This window comes from Trachemys scripta, chromosome 17 (genome assembly GCF_013100865.1).
Source record: "Trachemys scripta elegans isolate TJP31775 chromosome 17, CAS_Tse_1.0, whole genome shotgun sequence".
NCBI classification, from domain to species: Eukaryota; Metazoa; Chordata; order Testudines; family Emydidae; genus Trachemys; species Trachemys scripta.
In genome coordinates this window covers 13,762,580-13,782,482 of record NC_048314.1, presented here as the reverse complement: position 1 = coordinate 13,782,482, position 19,903 = coordinate 13,762,580, and the positions used below count along the sequence as shown (strand labels likewise).

Genomic DNA, 19,903 nt, shown 5'->3' with positions numbered 1-19,903 from the left:
GAGCCTGGGACTAGGCATGAGTATGGCTAAGATGCTGTCACAGGTATTGCTAGTAGAAGTCACGCGCAGGTCACGGGCAATAAACAAAAATTCAGGGGGAGCCCATGACCTGTACGGTGTGTGACTTTACTAAAAATAACAGGGGGCTGGGGAGGGTGACATGGTGGGGACTGACAGGCTGAGCCTCCCCTGGCTCCAGCAGCCCCAGTTGGGGTATGTAGTCCCACACTCCAGAGTTGGCCACAGCTATGGGGCAGGGGCACAGAATTCCAGCTCCAAGCACACAGCCCCAGCTGCAGGGGGGAGGATGGGGGGGTGGTATATAGCTCTGAGAAGCTGCGAAGGGGGCACCTCCAGCCCTGGCTTCAGCCACTGACAGCTGAAGGAGTCACTGAGGCCCAGTAAAGTCACGGAATCCGTGACTAAGTCGTAGCCTTACCTACAAGTCATTTCACAGCTGTGCCTCCCTTTACCCATTTGTAGTGGCTTGTGGGGAAAAAAAAAAATCAATATTTAGTACAGTGGTTCAGAAGACCTAGTCCACACCTAGAGGCAGTAGTCTAACAACCACACCTGTTCAAATAGAGATATAAAATAAATGGTGGATTCCTTAGATTAGCCTTCTCCTCTATTCCCATTCGGAATACACTTGGGCATGTTTCTCAAGTTCTTCTCTGCAAGTATAGAAAACTTCACTTCTTACAAGGAACCTAAGATGCATTACCCATAGCTAGAGCTGGATGAGATCTGTTAGAGTCCATCTCCTCTCCGTCTCAGATCCTAAAGCATAAACAGACTACAACAGTTTCTTTTCCTACCTCAGTTTCTTCAGCCCACTTTCACACCATGAATAGCTTGATTCCTCCCCCCCGCCCCCCGCCCAACATTAGACAATTCTTTGTACTGACACTGTCAAAGGAGACTGTGGGAAATAAAAAGATCATATCAGTATTTGCAAAGAAAAATATTTATTATGACAAATCAACAGAACAGCATTTATGAAAAAAAGAATTACAGACATTACAGATGGATAATTGTAGTTCATGGGAGAAGTTATAGAAATAAAAAGCAAAGGTAATAAACAGCAAGACCAGTTTTGTGTTGTAAAGGATCCACCTCCTAGCCTTCAATATGGCATTGTATATCAGGGATCTTTTGTTCCCTTCTTCAGTTAGAGGTACCAGCATGTTCCTTCCACTGGATTTGTGGCAACTGTCCTGGGGGTTCAGGGTGGGGAACAGAAAAACAGCTTTCGCTTCTACCTGTCCAGGCTTGTACAGTGATGCTTAGATCTGTACTGCAAAGTCAGTGACCCTCAGCAGCTAATATGGTCCAAGCAGGCCTTCCCATTAGGAACATTTGCGCAGCCTCCGAAAAATTGCCAAGCAACAGCTTTCTCTACAAAGGCTTGTTCCCTGCTAAGCATGTTCCCTGTAGATAAATCAGAGGATACACTCTGGGCCTTGTGAATTCAAGTTTGGACCACCTCCTTTAACACACCACCACCACTCCCTATCCCACTAGATACCATCGTACTGCAGAAATAGATAGAGGAAGGCTCAGAGTAACAAGCCAAATAGGATAATCTTGCTAAGAAAAAGAATAAGGCAGTGGTGGTGGGTAGATTTAGCTTATACATGCAGAACCCTGTGCTACTGACAGACTCCCAGAATACAGTGGACTGAGATTAGTTCTACTGACATCCAACTAGCACATGTTGTTTCGTCCCTCACAGTTACTACAGAAGAGGGCATTTAGAAATACTGTAATATATCACATGTAGCAGCTTTAACTCTGAGCAGTCTGTGGCTAGGGGGAGTCTCATATTGTTATGGATAGCAGATAACATCATTACAAAACCCTCTGTTTAGCTGAAGGGAACTTCATCAAAATCAATAGTGTTTAAAAAAAGCACTTTAAACACTGGAAAAAGCATGACATACAGATGTGTTCTCCATACCTTTTTGGAGAGGTGTGTGTTTTTTAAACAGCCAAAAGGGGAAAAAAATGAACTTGTATAAATCACCAGATTTGCCCTTTTGCAAAAGGGCATTTTAGAAAAAAGTTCTAAATGGCTAAAACATACAAAAAGTCACCAAATACTCAGTTAAAAAGGAGCAACAACCCTTGTACTCTTGAATACCACTGTGCTACCTATAGCAGCTTCTGACTTTCACTCCACCCATTGCTGAGCTGTAAATAATTCAAGCTTGGACCTCAAAACTCCAGCGACAAGTTAATCTAGCCAACAACACTTGCTTTGAAAAAAACAGTTCCACCTTTCCCTGACAAAGATGACCAACCTCAGGATTATACTCTGCTATCCCATTTCCTCCCAGTTACCAAGGCTACAAGATTCCAGGTAGAGGGTATGAAGGCACAGGGTGCTGGCCTTCTCCCTTATGACCAATCCCCATCTCTTGAACCATCCAGCTTAGTTTCCTGCCTTTCCTCCTGATGGAGAAAAGCTTCAACCAAAGTGGTAATGATCCTGCTCTTGATGAGTTATTTGTATACAGTGAGCAGCTAATGAATTCAGTGATTAAGGTATTTAAATCTCCACCTGTGTATTTGGCTCCCCCCCACACACACACCCCAGCACTTCAAGAAAGAGCAATTATGCATTAAAATTCTTACAGCTGCTCCTGTCACAGAAAAGGCTTTGGAGACATGAATCCCACCTCAGATTTCTCCTATCCCATAGGTCTGTGGCAGCCACTATATGCACAAAGATACCAGACAATGGGCTAGTTAATACTGTCCAGCTTTAAAATGATTTGAGGAATGAGGGTTAGGGTAACTAATCAGAAGGGTTGCCATAGGTTCCCAGTGAAATTTTTTCCTCCCAACTAATAGTGTTTGTTGGCTCCATAAAGCGGACAATAAGCCCCATACTACAATGAGTCAGCTGTTTTTATAACCTCAGAGTATCACTGGAAAAATTAATGAGTCCTTTAAACAACCTCCCTCCCTTCAAATATCAACACAGCAAACCCTTCACCGCCCACAGTTTTAAAGAATAATAAGGGATCTAGGTTACTAATGAAGAGAGGCCTTTTCAAGTAGGAAACAAACAGCCTCACAAATTGTATCAGAATGTGTTACACATTCTCTAGTCTTGACTTTGGGAACTACAATGGGAGCTCCCCTCATTCTCCTCCCCACATCTTCTATGCTGTCACACATTTTGTTTCACTGTCAACTAGAGAACCTCTCCTTCATTTACAGACGTTCAGCTCCAACTCACTAAGCCATCATAAATAAAACCTTCTAGCCCTATGATGTTCAAACAGGAGGAGACCCCCAAAAATGGAGTTTAATCAAAAAGAGCAGCAAAAACTAAGGAGTCTGGGCTGACAGCCACAAGCTTCTTCTGAGGGAGACATCTAAGGTGCATCTCTGCCATTTGTTTTCTGCTGGGGTGCCATTTGTAACCCTTTACTGAAAGGTGAGGCTCTCCATTCTCATCCTCAGTTACAGCCACCACCCCAATCCAGAGATTTCCATTTAGCACCACTCGTCGCTCCTTAAGAAGGATGGACAGGATTTGTGTGGTGACTCTACAAGTCCTAAGCAGTGCATCCCAGCCAGCTGGGAGATTGAAGACAGCAGCAAGACCCAAAATCAAGTATCTCATAAAGCAACGCAGAAGGCTACACAACTGAATCAGTTCCAGGCCTCTTCACTCATGTCTGTGGTGCTGTTCCTTAAACATCTGATCCAGCTCCCAACAGGAAGACTCGACTGATTTCAGCAGAAGTTGGCTTTGGCCCTAAACCAGGTTACCATTTGATTTTTTTTAGTTCCCTTCTTTAAAAAGGACGTGGTCAGGTTTAAAAGACATTTCCTTGACAACCATCTGAAATTTTTAACAGATCAACTCTTCACCACTCATCTGCTTTCTTCACTTCCTTCAGAATGAATAAGCAGAGAGGATAGTCAAAGTCCCTTTCAAGTTCTCATACACCAACAAAGTGCTGCAACATTTGAGTTGCAGACACAGCAGGGGAATATTTAAATCCAAAGAGGAAACTTAATAAATTCTCACTTCCCCTACAGTTGTAAAAGGTTTCTATTTAACACGTGCATTGAAAAACAATCTTCCCACAAGTTTAACTTTTAGACCTAATTTATGATATCGCAAATGAATGTATTGTAAAGAAACCTACATAGCATTTCAGAGTGTATTAAAGATCTTTCTCTTCTGACTACCACCATTATTCATCTACTATTAAAAGAAACAAGTTACACTCCATGACTATCACCATATTGACATGCCTGGGGGGAGGGAGGGATGGGGATGGGGTGGATTCCTTTTAAGGCAAGTGTGATCCACACAGCCCAGGTACCATGAAACATTACAAAAGACCATGTGTAAGCTTCAGATAAATAAATGATTAGGGCGGGGGGAACACTTTTAATGGGGGACATCTTGTGCAGTTCTGAGGCCAGAGCATTTTGGATAAGTTTTCCACTTTTGGGGTTCAATCCTACAGTCCTTATTCAGGCAAGCCTCAATGATTCCAGAGCGAGTTTTGCCGAAGGGCCTGATCATCCCGTTTGATGCCTGTGTGCAGCAATAGTCTTTACAATTACAAAAGGCTAGTTAGTACTGGCCTCTCTAGCACAGGGGAGCTCCGTAGATGGATCACATGGTCTCTTGGACCAGCCGCTGCCCAACAGAGACACAGTGATTAAAAGGCATGGGGAGCAGCCATTGTTGCTCGTAAACTGTGAGAGCCATGGTATTCTCTCAACCGCCCCGTTTCTTATGGGAAAGAGTCTATCCCATAGGAAGGATTTCAGTAAAAGGGGAGGCCACCAACCACTTTGTTTAAAATTCCACCTCCACCTCCAAGCAGAAAGACACTGCTGCATCCTTTTTACTAGCACATTTATTCTGGTTCACAGAAACTGCTACTCCGAAGCAGCACAGGCGTACGAGAGTAAAAATGTCAGGCACTATCAGAGCGGCTAACAGCCCCAACACCAACAAAGATAAACTCTCCCTCTAGAAATTCACTAAGCTACACAGAACTTTGACCAGTCTTTAGGAGTTGGAACACAGCATGAACCTGACATCTGAAGGCTAACAACCCCCCAGTTATGGTACAATTATGGCTAGTCTGCTACCAGGTTTCATCAGCAGGGTGAGCAGACCTCTGAGAAAGCACAAAAATTGACCTCTAATAAAAGAGACATAATGCAAAACACTTAAATACAGAACAGTCCCCACATTGACAGCTATGCAGAGACAATCCAGCACTTCACTAACGGGGAGAGTAAAGCACCTCCGGTTAGCGTTTGCTTGGGAGCTCTTGCAACAGCTGGAATATTCAGCTACTCAAGTTTCTTCCATAGCCATCACCCTGACTCGAACTGTGGGTCAGGAGTTCCGATCATTCCAACACTATTTGCAGGCTACAGGTTACCCTATACTAATCTCAATTTATGCAGACCTGGCCGGATCCTTTGTATCTGAATGGAGTACATTAATAAATATCCCCCTCTGTATTACTGTCCCCACAGCACATGGCTCTCCCTCCTTTAGGAACTGCCCATAGGGAAGGGGACTCTCGCAAGGGACCAGGTATTCCCACTGAATTGCTCCAGTAGATCACATCCAGAGATTGGCTTGATGTTAATCTGATCTGTGAGTTTGAGTCACTTCCCAGCAAAGAGTACCACAGGACAACGCGAAGATTACGTGACTAGAGCTTATCCAGGTTTAGATAGAAGGCTTGGAGTGTTCTGGGTAATATTATGCAAAAACAGTTTAAGAGCAAAACCATTATTATCCCTGTTAATAAGTCTCCTCTGAAGACACCTATGTTTGCAGCATGGGACTGGAGGCCTTTCCCTTGTACTTCATGAGCCTGCTTGAAGTTAGATATCCTGCCTTTGAATTAGGGTGAAGCACAATCCATAGAAGCGGCATTGAACACAGCTCAAGACGAGCAGTCTCAGCAGCAGCAGGGACCCTGCTCTAAGGCTGTGAGTAATATAAGGCTTCTTTGAACTACACTGATTAAAACCACATATCTAGTTCCAACTTCCAAGTAAACTCAGCACCAAGGAGACAACTCCTTGATAAGGCAATCCTGGGGCAGACTCTACTGGAGAGCAAATAATCTCACTGCACAAAGCAGCCAGCGGCAATAGCATTCTCCCATTCCAGCTTTTTAAAGTCTCTTTCCCATGGAAGAGACTCTGCTGTTTTGAATCCACATCTGCCACCCACCAGGAGGAAACTGGACTTTTTTTGTGCACCCAAAAGAAATGAGAAGATGCAGACAGAAAGGAACAAAATCCAGCAGCTACTCAAACCAGCCGGATGCAGGACATCAAAGTGACATGTTGTATTTACATGGAGACGTTCTTCTCTCTATACTCACCAAAATCCCACTGGTCCCAGCCTGTCCCTTCCCCTAATGCAGAAGTTCCTGTGCACGAGCACATGCTTCCATAATGCTATGATCACAAAAGTTCATTTCATAAGACTTCAAGAGATATGTAGCTAAACAATTTCCATCTTCCCAAACTTAGTCATTAAAAAAATACAAAGCACTGCTCAGGCAGTGTGGAGTTGTTTGAGATTAGGAAAACCTGGAGTGCAGGACCTGACTAGCTGGGGAAATAGGCAGTCCTTGACCTAATAGAGTAGAAGGAAGTCTTCAAGAAGGCCAATTACTGGAACACAAAACCAAATGCCCAGCAGAGATTGTAGGAGCTCTGACGACGCACCACATATAGGAAGGAGTCTCCTAGGATACACTACTGCACAGTTTCTCTCACGCACACTGCCAGGCCTATGGACTATTTGGAGTCCTGAAGCTCCTTCGCTTTCTTCAGAATCAGGTGTACATCAGAGATGGGATAATCCTGCATTAAAAAGGAAATGATTTATTTTCTTAATGTTCGTTGCACCTATTCTCCCTTTTAACAGGGCAGAGACTCTCTGCAATGTCATTGGCCAGCCCAATGGATGCCCTGGTGTTTATAAATTAGATGTTTACTCCAGGTGACTTTAACGATGGAGGTAACAATTTCCTTCTATGTTTTGTAACTGATCAGTCTTGTACAACCTACAGGACATTCGATTATTTTGGTAGTCCTGAATGTGGGGTTAAGTTGGCTTTATGCAATGACTAGCTCCATTATGGAAGTCTGTATTAAGGATGCAAGGATCCAAAATAATATTTTTTGTATGTAATACATTAGAATTCTCTTAATCAGGACCCCTCCAACACATGGCCTTTCATCCTCTTTTGAGGGACTCCTAATTAAGAGACAACATTTTAAAAGTAATGCTGCTCTCTGAGCAGCTGATGGGCCCAGCATGTTACTAGACTGACCAAGGAGTTAGGAGAAGGAATCCTCTATTCTGGGGCAGGGACTGAGCCTACTGCTAGTGGCAAGATGTTCAGCATTTATAACTGGAGTTGAAAGAGCAAATTAACAGCCAGGAACAGGTAGCCATACAGCCATTTTCTGCAAATCAGCTATGGAGGCAAAGGCTGCTGTTAGAGGATCAAACAGTCAGAAGCAGCATCAGACTGATCCCAAGAAGCCTAAACACTCAAAAGGCACAGCCAGTAAACAGAAGTATTGTTATTAAGAGTTATTGGCCAGGAGTGGCTTCACTGGATTTTCCAATTAAAGGGAGCGTGCAGTAGAAGTTAATGCTTGATCTTATACCACACCATGAAGTTTGCTAAGTGTTTAGATTTTTCAAACAAATGGTTTCATTATGATCAGCAGAGGGTTGGTAACTATATTCCAGAAGGGCTGCCTGTATCATATCCAAGTATTGTACAAGAGGACAATCTCCTATTTAAAGAGTTCTTCTACTGCCTCCCCATTCCTGATGTATTTTTGTACTTACCTGTAGCAGCCTCATGTTCAGAGTGAAGTCCCCTTCCAGTAATTGATCTCGGATTAGTCTGAAAGAGAGAGTATGTTAATCCAAGTACTTTTCGCCTCTTTAGTACCTTGTCCAAAAACATCCCAAAAGTCAGTCACTAAGGTGCGTATGGCTCACCACGTGCCTCCCACCCTTCCTTAAGAGCCCTGTTTCTTTTGCCATTGTGGAAAGAATGGCTACATCCTTTCACCAGAGCCCCCTCCACATGTCTCTTGCGTGCAAGAGAGACCCCTATATCTGTGGATTCAAGCAGAGAATGGGGTGGAGGAACACACAGCCCATATTTACATTACCCAGCATGGGGGAGACTGAGCTTTAGGAAACAAGCTGTGAATTGTGGGGTAGGGGAGAGCACACTAGAGTCAACATCCTCAGCGTCAGCTGTCACAGCACTCACGTCAACATGGCACAACAGACAAGCAATAGAAAATCAAAGCGGTTGTCATCGGCAAAGAGAGAATCCCAGATACGGATGACGTCTGGCAACAGGAACTCTTGGGACAGCAGCAGCGTCAGCCAACGGAAGGCGAAGAATTGGGGCTTGATGTTCTGCTCTTGCTTTTGGATAGACAGACAGAGTCAGTAATTAATTGCTTGTAATGAACTGGAAAAGAAAGATGGATGTTCACTGCCTCCTTGGCATCCTCTTAGTAACCTGATTATAGGCTAGTGTCCTGCAGTGCAATATGGAGAAATCTGCCTGTTCTTTACAGTTACACCTCTCTGCTTCAAAGTCTCTTGATAGCCTCATGCTAGGAGATACTATGCCATGTCTCCTTTCAAAGCCTCTCCATAAAACCACCCCCTCAAATTACAGTGCTCTGAAGGACACCTCTCCATACATGTGTCTATGGCTCAGACAGAAACCTGGGCATGATTCCTGCTAAGTCATGGAACGTAGGAACTGTTACTTTCATAAATTGCAATTCCGGCATTTAAGCTAATTCAATTTCATTTCTCCTTTTTAAAAAAAAGAAAAAAAAACCCACACACCTCATTTCTCCTAAGGGTTTAGATCAAAAGTACTTCCTCTCCTTTCAATGACTCTAAAAATCCCCTAGTGATTAGAAGGCTATTGGAAGGTTAGCATAAAAATCACACAGACCAGAGTTCTCCAGACACAGTTTATACTGGCAGACAATAGACTGAAACTCAAAGCTTTTAGCTACTTTCTACTGTGGTCCATATATTTCACAAATTAAGCAAGATCAAGTCAGATTACAGGTAGGGTCCTGTGCGGATACAAAATTTGGATCTGCATTGATCTGCGATCCTCAAACACGGTCCACAGATATAAAGCAGATATCTGCAAATTTGCAGGGCTCTACAGATGGGAGACATCTACGGAACATCTATTGGGGGCCGTCAGGAAGTGCTGCTAGTGACTAAGTAGGTGACACTCTTCCCCCTGAACCAGCATGGTGGAGTGTGACCATGTGCTGACAGAAGACAGAGCACGACCACTTGAAGTCATATTAAGATTTTTTGTGTGTGTGTGTATGTGTATTATATATTATATATATTATATATATATATATACACACACACACACACACACAAAGCTGAAGCCTAATATTCACCAGATTCCAACTCTCGTAACTACATTCTGCCTCCCATAAGTTCTCCCCGCAGTTTCATTTAGAAACAATATTCTACACTTTCCATCCTAAACTTGTGTTGCATTGTTGTACTGTTAGACAACTGCTGCATTCCATAAGACCTGCAGTCGCCTCTATCCACCTCACAGGAGTGTTAGGAGGAGTTTGCAGAGTGTTTTGAGATCCTTGGAGGAAGGGAGCTACAGGACGGAAACATTACATATACAGGATGGCATTACTATTACCAAGTTTTGATTTATCATTGAGCTGCCATAATTTTTCACTGTAATTTATGAAGTGAATGCTATTGGGGACATATGATGGCAATGGAGGTAAAGTACAAGAATTTGTTCCCCCTGGGGAAAAAAAACTGTAACTCCAGGTTGAAAAGGAACTTTGCAAGAGCACGTGTGTTTGGCCTAACGACAAAAGCAGAGTCCAGAGACTCAGGAGATCTTGAGTTTCACCACTCTCAGCTAAGCCATTGACCCAGATGGCCAGAGACATTGGGCAAATCACCTCTTTCTGTCCCAGTTAGCAGCTTTAGAGTAAATAAGTTACAAATTTCCACCTCTAAAAAGAGGACAAAGTATTTGCTACATCAATATAACCTGGGCTAGATGCTCAATGTGGCAAGAGCAGTTTGTCCTGTAGATACTCAACCCTGCATCACTCTCAAGAAAGCCTATCCCTGAGAACAAAAGCTCTTTAGTTGCATCAAACCACTTCTAAGCAGCCATCACTGTACTACCTGGGCACTGTTACAAAATAAGCAAGTTCTGTCTGGAAATGGGTGGTGGATCTTTGTCCTATCTTATTCCTTGTTCCAATGAGGGCTGCAAGATGAATGTCTAACTCCTCACCAGTTTCAAGTACAGCTCCACATCCTTCTCCTTCAGGGTGGAGTAAACCTTCTCCATCTTGTAAGTGATGCCACACTGAGAATCATCCAGGCTCTTAATGAAGTTGTCCCGGATCTCAGCCATTAGGTTGGTGAAGCAGAAAAATGTATCTGCTTCTGCATGTTCTGAAAAAGACACATAGGAGCGATAACAGAAGTGCGGAAGGAAGCTGTTGCAACCTTGATAAGTTTCCCCTGCTAGACACTAACTAACCAGCCTGTGCTACTGGGTCCCACGTGTTCTTGGCTTGCTAGGACTGAGCAGGCACACACTCCATTACAGACCCCATGTCTAACACCTTTCTTAGCAGCATGGACCCTGCAGTCCAATTGACTACCTCCTGAAAGCTAGAACCGGCTCTCCCAAGCCTTCCAGTACCTTGTCATGTGACCTTCCTGATCAGCCCCTCCATGTCCCCTCAGGTGATCTGTTGCTTGATTACTACCCACTGGAAAAACTGGTTTCTTGCAGTTCAGCCAATCCCTATAGCCAACTCATTGCAAGGCCATAGTAAATGTTAATGAGTCTGCATGTTCCTTTAACAGTTGTCTAGGTAGGGTCTGTGAAGCACCTGAAAGTCCCCGTTAGGAAATGGCTGATCTGAGGTACATGGAGCATAATGACAGTTCATAAAACCAGAATTCATACATTTTTGACAGCCAGATTTCCCAGGCTGTCACAGAAGTGCATCCGAGAGGATTCCCGTACTTCCCATGAAGCTCTTTTCAAGCACTCTCTCAGAACCCCCCCCTTTCATCAGGGACCTGGTATGGGAAGAGCCTGCCAGTCTTCCTCCACAGCTGCTCTGATAACCATTCCCTGCAACAACTGCTGCCAGGAATGGTGTAAGTCACTCAGGCACCCTAACTGCTTACCTTTCCAGTCACTGTTGGGATCTGTAGCAAAGGTATAGTAAAGAGGCCCCACTATTTCATTCATCCCCTGGACATATGCGATCCCAGGATTCAGCTTGGCATAGATGAACAGGATTCGTTCTACCACTTCCCAGTGAGCTTCACAGCCATTAGGCAGAACTTCATACTCATTCAATGAATTCGGAGCAGATGTTTTAAGAGGGGAACTCACCTGAAGGGTAAGGTAAACACATAAGAAAAATTATTCATGGCACCCATTTTGTATAGGCAATAAATTTTCCATGGAGCAGGAATTTAACTTCAGGCACTCAGCTCCCCCAGATAACCAGTGGCCAACAGCAAATGCCCTTTCCAGGCAGTAATTAATCCTTAAATCTAGATGGTGGCCCAGTCAGTTGTAAGACTTACTGCCATAAAAGTAAAAGGAAGCCAGGCTGGCAAGTCTTTTCCAAGAACAAATAAGCTAGTTCAGCAGTGGACAGCTACCCTGAATCAAAAACACAAGCTCAATGTCCATGTAAGGGAAGACTGCTACATTAGAGAGGCAGGAAGAGAAGTGATCTGTCAAATTAGCAAGGTATTCATCAGTCACTAGTGCTATTGTATCTGTTCTAGAATGATGCTGGGAAGTGCAGCATCCATGTAGGGAAAGCAGCGCTGGGCAGGTATGAGCATGGGTGATGGGGCAACATAATGGCAGATGAAAGTCAATGTTAATAAATGCAAAGTAATGCATATTTGGAAAAAATAATAACCTCAACTATATTATTATTATATTATATTATACACACACACAAAAAATCAATGATGGATTCTAAATTAGCTGTGTCCACCCAAGTAAGATCTTGGGAATTACTGCAATTAGTTCTCTGAAAGCTTCCCCTCGACACACAGCAGTGGTCAAAAAGTTCCTAAAATATTGTTAGCCTATTAGGAAAAGGATAGAAAGAGACAGAAAATATCATAATGACACTATAAATCCATTATGTGCCATACCTTGAATACTGTCTCCAGTTCTGTTTGCCCCATCTCAGAAAGGATATAGTGGAATTGCAAAAGGCACAAAGGGCAACAAAGATGATCAAGGGTATAAATTGAGTTCCATACAAGGACAGACTAAAAACATTAGAGCTGTTCAGCTTAAAACAAAAAACAAAAGCTATAAATGGAGATGATCGAGGTCTATAAAAATCACAAATAGTATGGAAAAAATGAATAGAGAAGTGTTATTTACCCTTCCCCACAATACAAAAACCAGGGGTCATCAAATTAAATGAACAGGCAGCAGATTTAATACAAACAAGAAGTAATAACTTTCCACACAGCTAACTGGGGATGTTGTCCTGCCCAAAACCATAAATGGGTTAAAAAAAGAACTGGACAGGTTCAGGGAGGATAAGTCCATCAGTGGCTGTTAGCCAAGATGGTCAGGGATGCAACCCCATGCTCAGGGTGACCCTAAACCTCCGACTACTAGAAGCTGGGAGTAGAAGACAGGAGTGGCTCACTCCATAATTCCCCTGTTCTGTTCACTCCCACTGAACCTCTGGTATGGGACACTGTCAGAGACAGGATATTGGGCAACATGGACTATGGTTTGACCCAGTCTGGCTGCTCTTACGTTCTTATGAGTGATGTTTGCACTCAGAAGAGAATAAGGGAGATAAATGGCAGCTGACTACAATGCTGTCTCAAGTATATGAATCGTATCAGCTTGTTACATCTCACGCTCTGGGAGACTAGATCAATTTGTCCTCTGTTCTTAAACCCTCTGGTCCCTTAGAGCCCACCTAGGGGAAGACATAAATCAGGGGCAGGAGCTGTGAACACTTCCCCTGGAGCTCAGTGAACTCAACAGAAAAGATTCTGTTCCAACAGAAGCCAGAATAAAAAACAATTCAAGAGAAAGCAGCACATCAACTTTCAATTCCCTTTGTGCTGTCAAACATGCCGAACAGCATAGTACAGAAGAACCAATGTAATCAATAAAAAGAGAAATAAAACCTGTTGGGTGAGCAGGAAATTTCAGGATCTCAACACACAGAGAAAGGAGAATTCCTTTCCACCTAGAGAGCAGCTCAAGTTCTCCATGTCTCAGTGACACCCTTCCTTGCCTGGAACTGTATGCTATCCATGTGTACTCTTCCTTGTGAGTGGATATGGGGGACTCATCTAGGGTCACTGTTGAGCTTGTGACATCTGTTGCAGTTACAGACAGGATCAACTTGACGTGTAACTGTTAGCACCCTGCCCACAAACCAGGGTGATTTTAGCCTCTCTCTGCAGGTAGGAGTGAGAGAGACTTGAAGCTGTAGAATTTTATCAAAAAAGTGTTCTTCAGTCAAGCCCATCCCTCTGGAGAAAGGGGAGAAGCAACACCCTCCGGCAGGAATACAAGAACCCACACCATATGTGGAGGTGGCGTAAGGAAGAACTGCAGAGTCTCTTTAACAGGCCAGCCTGGCAACCATCTTGGCAAGTGTGCCACAGAAGTGCACGCACCTTCCCCCACCCCCATCACAACATGCTCATCCCACATCCCAGAAGCACAGGGAAAGCTCCTTGCCAGATCTTACATTTGTGACTCCACTCCGATTTCGTGCCACTGTCTGTGACTTGAGTGTCGTCTGTTCCACCCGCTTGCGGAGAGTCTCAAACTCATTCTGGGGGTCCAGGATTAGCAAGCAAGGGTAGTCAGTTGGGCGCTGGAAGAATGCCATATCAGGGTACAGCCTCCTGGGGTGGAAAAAGATGGAAACCAAATTAAATGGGGTTTTTAGAAGCAGAGGGGTGCCATGTGAAACAGAAGGGGCTTGATAACATGAAATATTCTGTATTCCTGATGCAGCGAGTACGTAAACTGCACTGTTATTCCTCCCCTCTAGAGAGACCAGCTATTTACACACACCTGACATCCTTGTCTATCTGCAGCAGCACTTCGTTGTCCTTGAAGTAAGTGTTCCATCGGCTGTCTGGGTTCGGATTGAGTGGCTGCACAAAAAGACATCACATAAAACATGGTAAGTTCATCTTTTACTGACAAGCGAGCCTGTCACTGCTGAAAGCTGAGGTGAGGCCTTTTAGCTCTGCCTACACTGATCAGGAAAATTGTGCTATTGCCTTTCTAGCGAGAGCCATGTTTAAAGCCTGATTTGCTAGACAGATGGGGGTGTTTTCTCTGGGCAGCTGACACTTTATGGGCACTGGCCCACCTAAATGAGTCAGCACACGTCTGGTAGGCCAGTGAAGACTATGTGGTTACTTTCAACCACTGCAGAGCAGTATGAGCAGACTCTCCCAAATCCATTCTCGTCTGTCTTCGTGGATTCGCTGCTGCAGTCAGGCTTCACTAACCTGTGTTAACAGGAATTCTGGTTACAGCCCCAACCAGTGTGAGGGAGATTTTCCATATTAACTGCTACAAGAGGTACTGTCACTGTATATGTGCACTGCATAGTTAACATAGTGATTACAGTGTAATGATTATCTGAACTCAGAGAAGCCTGACAAAACATTACCAGCTTGGGTGGATTAGTGCAAAGTTTAGCTGATGCAAGTTTACCCAAGACCAGTGAAGTGTGGAATAGACTAAGCATAGGAAATCACAACATACACATAAGACAAGCTCAGATACAGGACTTTCCAAAACTGTACTAATGGAATGTAACACTCATCTGAAAGACACTTGAGTGATGGGGAAAAAAATACCACACACAAAAAAAAGCAAACATTCCAAGAATTTCAAAGGTCACAGTAACAAATAAGTTAAAGCTCAGAGTGTCACAGACATGCCAGGCCAGGGTTCCCAAACTAGGGGTGCGGCTTGTTCAGGATAAGCCCCTGGCGGGCTGGGTCGGTTTGTTTACCTGCCACATCTGCAGGTTCGTCCGATCACAGCTCCCAGTGGTCGCGGTTCACCGCTCCAGGCCAATGGGGGCTGCGGGAAGCGGTGGCCAGCACATCCCTCGGCCTGTGCCGCTTCCTGCAGCTCCCATTGACTGAGAACAGCGAACCGCGGCCACTGGGAGCTGCAATCGGATGAACTTGCGGACGCGGCAGGTAAACAAACTGGCCCGGCCTGCTGGAGCTTACCCTGAACAAGCCGCGCCCCTAGTTTGGGAACCATTGTGCCAGGCAAAGTATGAACCCTTCCAAAGATCAAACTGACACAGATGACTGGCTACTAACAGGAGAGGCTGGGGTAGGAGAAGAGGTGTGTGAGCAATTACCCCACTTCGCACTTTCCTCTGATCACTTTTAAAAAAAAAAAAAAAAAAAATCGATCCTTCAGTGTAATAACCCTTTTCATAAGTGGCTCTCAAAGCACTTTTCCAAAGGGATTACTGTTAATCCAATTTTACAGAGGGGAAACTGAGGAACAGAGAGATGACGTGACCAGAGTCACACCGCAAATCAGTGGCAGAGCTGGGAATAAAAGTCTCCTGATTCCCAATCCCATAGTCTAACCACTAGCCAATGCTGCTTCTCTTATACTCTGGTTTCAGACTGGCCCGTTTTGCCTTCTATCCATGGAGAGGATTTCACAGGTTAAATGGAGAGATTCGTTTTGCTAGCAGCTCCATGCTGTGACCTCCCTCCATTGAGCCTTTAATCGTATTGATCCTTTATTCCCATTTGAAGTCTATTGCATGGACAAGCATCTCATTGAGGATGGTAGTGGGAAAGGGAAAAAGGCAAGGATAAGTTACCCTAGGACAGTATTTTACAGCTTTTTTCAGTCTGGAAGTCACTGAGCCAGACACCCTCATAAGGGTTCAGCTCCCCATTCCTAGGTTCTCAAAATATTTTATTCTATTAAGCCAGCAGGAAGGATCACCCCAAGATCAGTTTGAAACTTACAAGAACTCCCCTCCGCATGAAGACCAAACTATACTTACATGGTCCTCTAAGGTCACATCCTCCCTGGAGACACCAAGGTTGGCTTTCGCTATCCCAGGCTGAATAATCATTTCCTTCAGGAATTGGGAATACAGCTCCCTTAACAAGGAGAGGAGGAAGTCATGTTAGAAACCAGAAGATAAAATACAAAAAACGAAAAAGACATCCGCCTGAACCCAGACAGGTCCCTCTGTGCCCCCCTGCTCAGACAGGGAGCACTTGACCTTTTCCACTGAGAATTCCAGCTCAACTGTGAAAGGTCATCACATTAACCTCCGGGGCAGTCTGTAGAATTAACAGCGGGGAAACAATACTTTTTCCTTCCACACGAAAGTAGCTAATTTTACAGGCTCCCTTAGAAATCTGAATATTTTTTCAAATGCTAATAACAGCTAAGAAGCTGTGGGCCTCTACGCCACAAAGGTATTAGGGCTGGAGAGTACAGAGATCATCACCTCTGCTTCTTCAGCAAGGTGCTCCATAAGGCCTTCTCCACAGGGAGGTAGTTCAAGAGGATCTGGACAGAAGGAACACACACATTACTCCTTGAAGCAGAAGGTATTAACAATTAGAAGTTCAGTGAAACAAATGGGGGGGGGGGGTGTGTGACTGGAATTAGAACTGGCTCATTGAGGAAGATGGAATCTTCCTGAAGAATGACTGGTACTTTATCAAGTTATAGCCATCAGTGTCTGGAGGATACATTTTAACATCACCCTGCAAAAAGGCATAGCAAATTCCTTCCACTTAAGTAGCAAATCCAGTAACTCAACCCCACTGGGTGTAATAGCGGGTGCTGTAGATGCACCAAAGCTGTACAGACCCACCCAACAATCTGCCTAAATGATCTCCCCCCGCACAAGTGTGTCTGTTACTGTCATCTCAGATTAGCTAGAATAAATTTCCCTGATTGTTCAGCAACCAAGAGCTGTTGATTTACAGTAGCTTCTTAGATAGCTTAAGCCAATTTGTTTTGCTTTTAAATGCACAAAACTTTGCAGAATCAAACAAACAATCCAGAGGGTAACTTACAGAAGACAAGAAAAGCCCCAAGCAAAACCCACCTTCCAGCAGAGGCAGCGCAGCCCACCATCAAAAGGAATCCCTGTGAAATACATCAGGCAGAGTCGATTAAGTTAGTCCCAGCCCTTTCACTGCATTATGCAGCATTTATGCCGATGTCACCAAGCAAACAGGAGGGCAGCACTTTTCAAGCTGGCAAGGAGTTTTACACAGATATTGAGAAGCTCTATGGCATACCAAAAAAACGTTAATACAGCAAGTAAAAAGTGACTTGCATATTTGGCTCTTGCAAGAGAAGACGACTAGGCTAAGCGTAAGGGAAAAAATTATATGGTCCATGGAGCAAAGGAAGGAATGCTTCCAGTGAAATATGCAGATGGTGTCTTGAGTGGAGAAATTAGTGGATATTTTAGAGAGAGAGACGGAAGAAGAGTTTTTTGCCCACATCTGAAGGCTTCAGAGACCATATATTGCACAGCTAAAATTGCCTCTAAACCATTCAAACAGTTGGTAACTCTTTTAATCATATCCATTAGTCTTTGGTTTGTGACACGCTTGCTTTGTTAAACATTTATGACACTGGTAACTTAGTGGCAGCACAGATGAGGTTTGCTTACTTAACATTAGCTAATCATCTAGTGGAGTTTGACATCTTATGCTTAAGATTTCAAATTATTTTTATCCACTGGAAAGATAGTAGCAGCTCTGGATGAAAGCAAGTTAAAGATCTCAGGAACCACTAACTAGGCATTACACCGCACTCATGATTGTGGTATCAAGTGCCTCAGAGTGCAGACCTTCAGACCAAGTGTGGCTAAAATACAACCCACAAATCATATGTCTCAGTTATCTTCATACTTAACACAGCTGCAAGGCCTAGAGACTACAGGCCCCAACATTCAGCGTTCCATCTTGAAAGGAGTATCTGCAACTAGCTCAAATCTATTACAGCAAAATAGGCGCAACAAACCAAGTCTGTTACCAAACTGTCAATATAGGCCTGGATTGGACATTCTTGCTGTAGAAGCTTTGTGGCGACCCATGCAACAAAGTTTTGCAGAAGTCACTTACCACTAAAGCAGAGTTCACGGAGCTTCTGCAGAACAATCTCGGGTTCCCCAAGGACATCCTGAAATTCTGCAATCCTACAAAAGAAGTATGGCCACACACACAAATGATATAAAGATGACAGACTCAAGGATGAGTCCGGTGATTAGGTGAAGGTATCAGAGTTATATTGCAGCTTGCTTTCCTGCAATGATCACAGCACAAATACCTCTGCCAGCCAGGCATCAAAGCTCCGGCCATGTTGTCCCCATTGGCTGTTACAGCTAGACATAACAGATATACACTGAGGACTTGCCTAGACACTCAGAATAGGCAGTTACTATTAAAAATCTGTATAGCTCTCGAGTTTAGGCTCATGAGGTCTCTCACTGAGAGAATCTCATCCCTGGCTTGCACTCAAGATTACTTATTTCAAGGGCACTTACACCACATGACATACATTGTAAACAGTTACAAAAACATAATTTGCTTTTGTTCTGATAAGGACTTTTTAATCACAACTGCTTTTCAGTTGCAAGTACAATAAGTGAGGCAGATTGCAAAAGCAAACAGCCGTATGTAATAGTGCCTACCTCAGACTTTCCCTAGGTACTGAAGTTTCCCATCTTACAATGATACTGAAAGGCTGGGACACTCCAGCTTTAGGGAACCTTTGAATAAGCCTCAAACCCCCTAATTTTTGGTGCCAGCATTTCCACAACACTGCATTAGTAAAGCTGCACTCAAAGAGGAGAAAGCCTGTACTTCCATTACATGCAGAATCACGCATCACAAATGGTCTGTAAGGCTGTGCTCTGGTTGAGATATTTTGCCCTATGCAGGAACATCATTTGTTATGGGGCACCCCAACTGCCCCATTTCATCCACCCGGACTTTGCAGAACAGAATCACATATAACAGGTCTATATACTAACGCCAATTTGACGCATACACCCCCCCCATTTTTCTGAAGTGCCCCCCCCGAGAAGCCACCCCAGCATCTCACTCCTCAGCCCACACCCTGCTGAAAGCCGCCAACCGCAAGCAGAGACCACCCCCCACCTCGGAGATGGGGGGGGGGATCTTACCCACAGCAGCCTCCCCCTGGCTGTGCCAGCCCCTCCCCCGCAGGAGGGTGCAGGGACCAGAACACACCTGCCCCAGGGCTCAGTTATGGGGCGCCCCCTCGATTGGGAGGATGTGCCGGGGGAGGGGCGGGCTGGGGGGGACACCAGCGTCCAGGGAAAGGAGGGGCGCGGCGGAAGAGCCCCTCGCTCCGGGAGGGGGCCGCTTTCAGGGCCGGACCCCGCCCCCCGGGGGTTCCTCGGGCCCCGGCCCCCCACCTGCTCTTGTGCAGACTCGACATGATGACTTCCCGGTCCCCCCCCTCCGGCGGCCGGCGCGCCCTGAATAAACGGTCCGGCTGGAAACCCGGCCCCAGGCGGCGGGAAGGCGGGGAGGGGGCGGGGCCCTGCGGAAATAGCCGCCCCGGGCCTGGGTGAGAGGCCCCGCCCCTCCCCTGCCTGGCCCCGCCTCCCCGCAGCCAGCGCCCTTACCTGCTGGGCCCTGGGGCTCGGCTCCCTCCCTGAGGGGCCAGACAAGGCTACCTTTGACCCTGTCATGGCGCTAACCGAA

The 19,903-nt window shown here is 44.9% G+C and overlaps 1 protein-coding gene across 4 annotated transcripts; it reads right to left on the bottom strand.

Annotated features, from left to right (window-relative positions):
* Positions 1-4,553: 4,553 nt before the first annotated feature.
* On the bottom strand, positions 4,554-19,708 carry TBC1D13 (TBC1 domain family member 13). Of its 4 annotated transcripts, none has more exons than XM_034793694.1 (12): positions 19,612-19,708; positions 18,293-18,366; positions 17,263-17,303; positions 16,654-16,715; positions 16,198-16,297; positions 14,208-14,290; positions 13,876-14,035; positions 11,300-11,510; positions 10,386-10,549; positions 8,322-8,482; positions 7,886-7,943; positions 4,554-6,882 (listed from the first exon to the last, which is right to left on the bottom strand). In XM_034793694.1, the coding sequence occupies exons 1-12, from the start codon at positions 19,632-19,634 to the stop codon at positions 6,817-6,819; spliced, it is 1,203 nt and encodes a 400-aa protein (XP_034649585.1). In that variant the 5' UTR covers positions 19,635-19,708; the 3' UTR covers positions 4,554-6,816. The 4 variants fall into 4 exon arrangements, with proteins under 4 accessions (XP_034649585.1, XP_034649589.1, XP_034649586.1 ...); XM_034793698.1 differs by lacking the exon at positions 19,612-19,708 and adding an exon at positions 19,424-19,585; XM_034793695.1 differs by lacking the exon at positions 17,263-17,303 and having other exon boundaries at positions 19,612-19,698.
* Between the last annotated feature and the right edge of the window lie 195 nt (positions 19,709-19,903).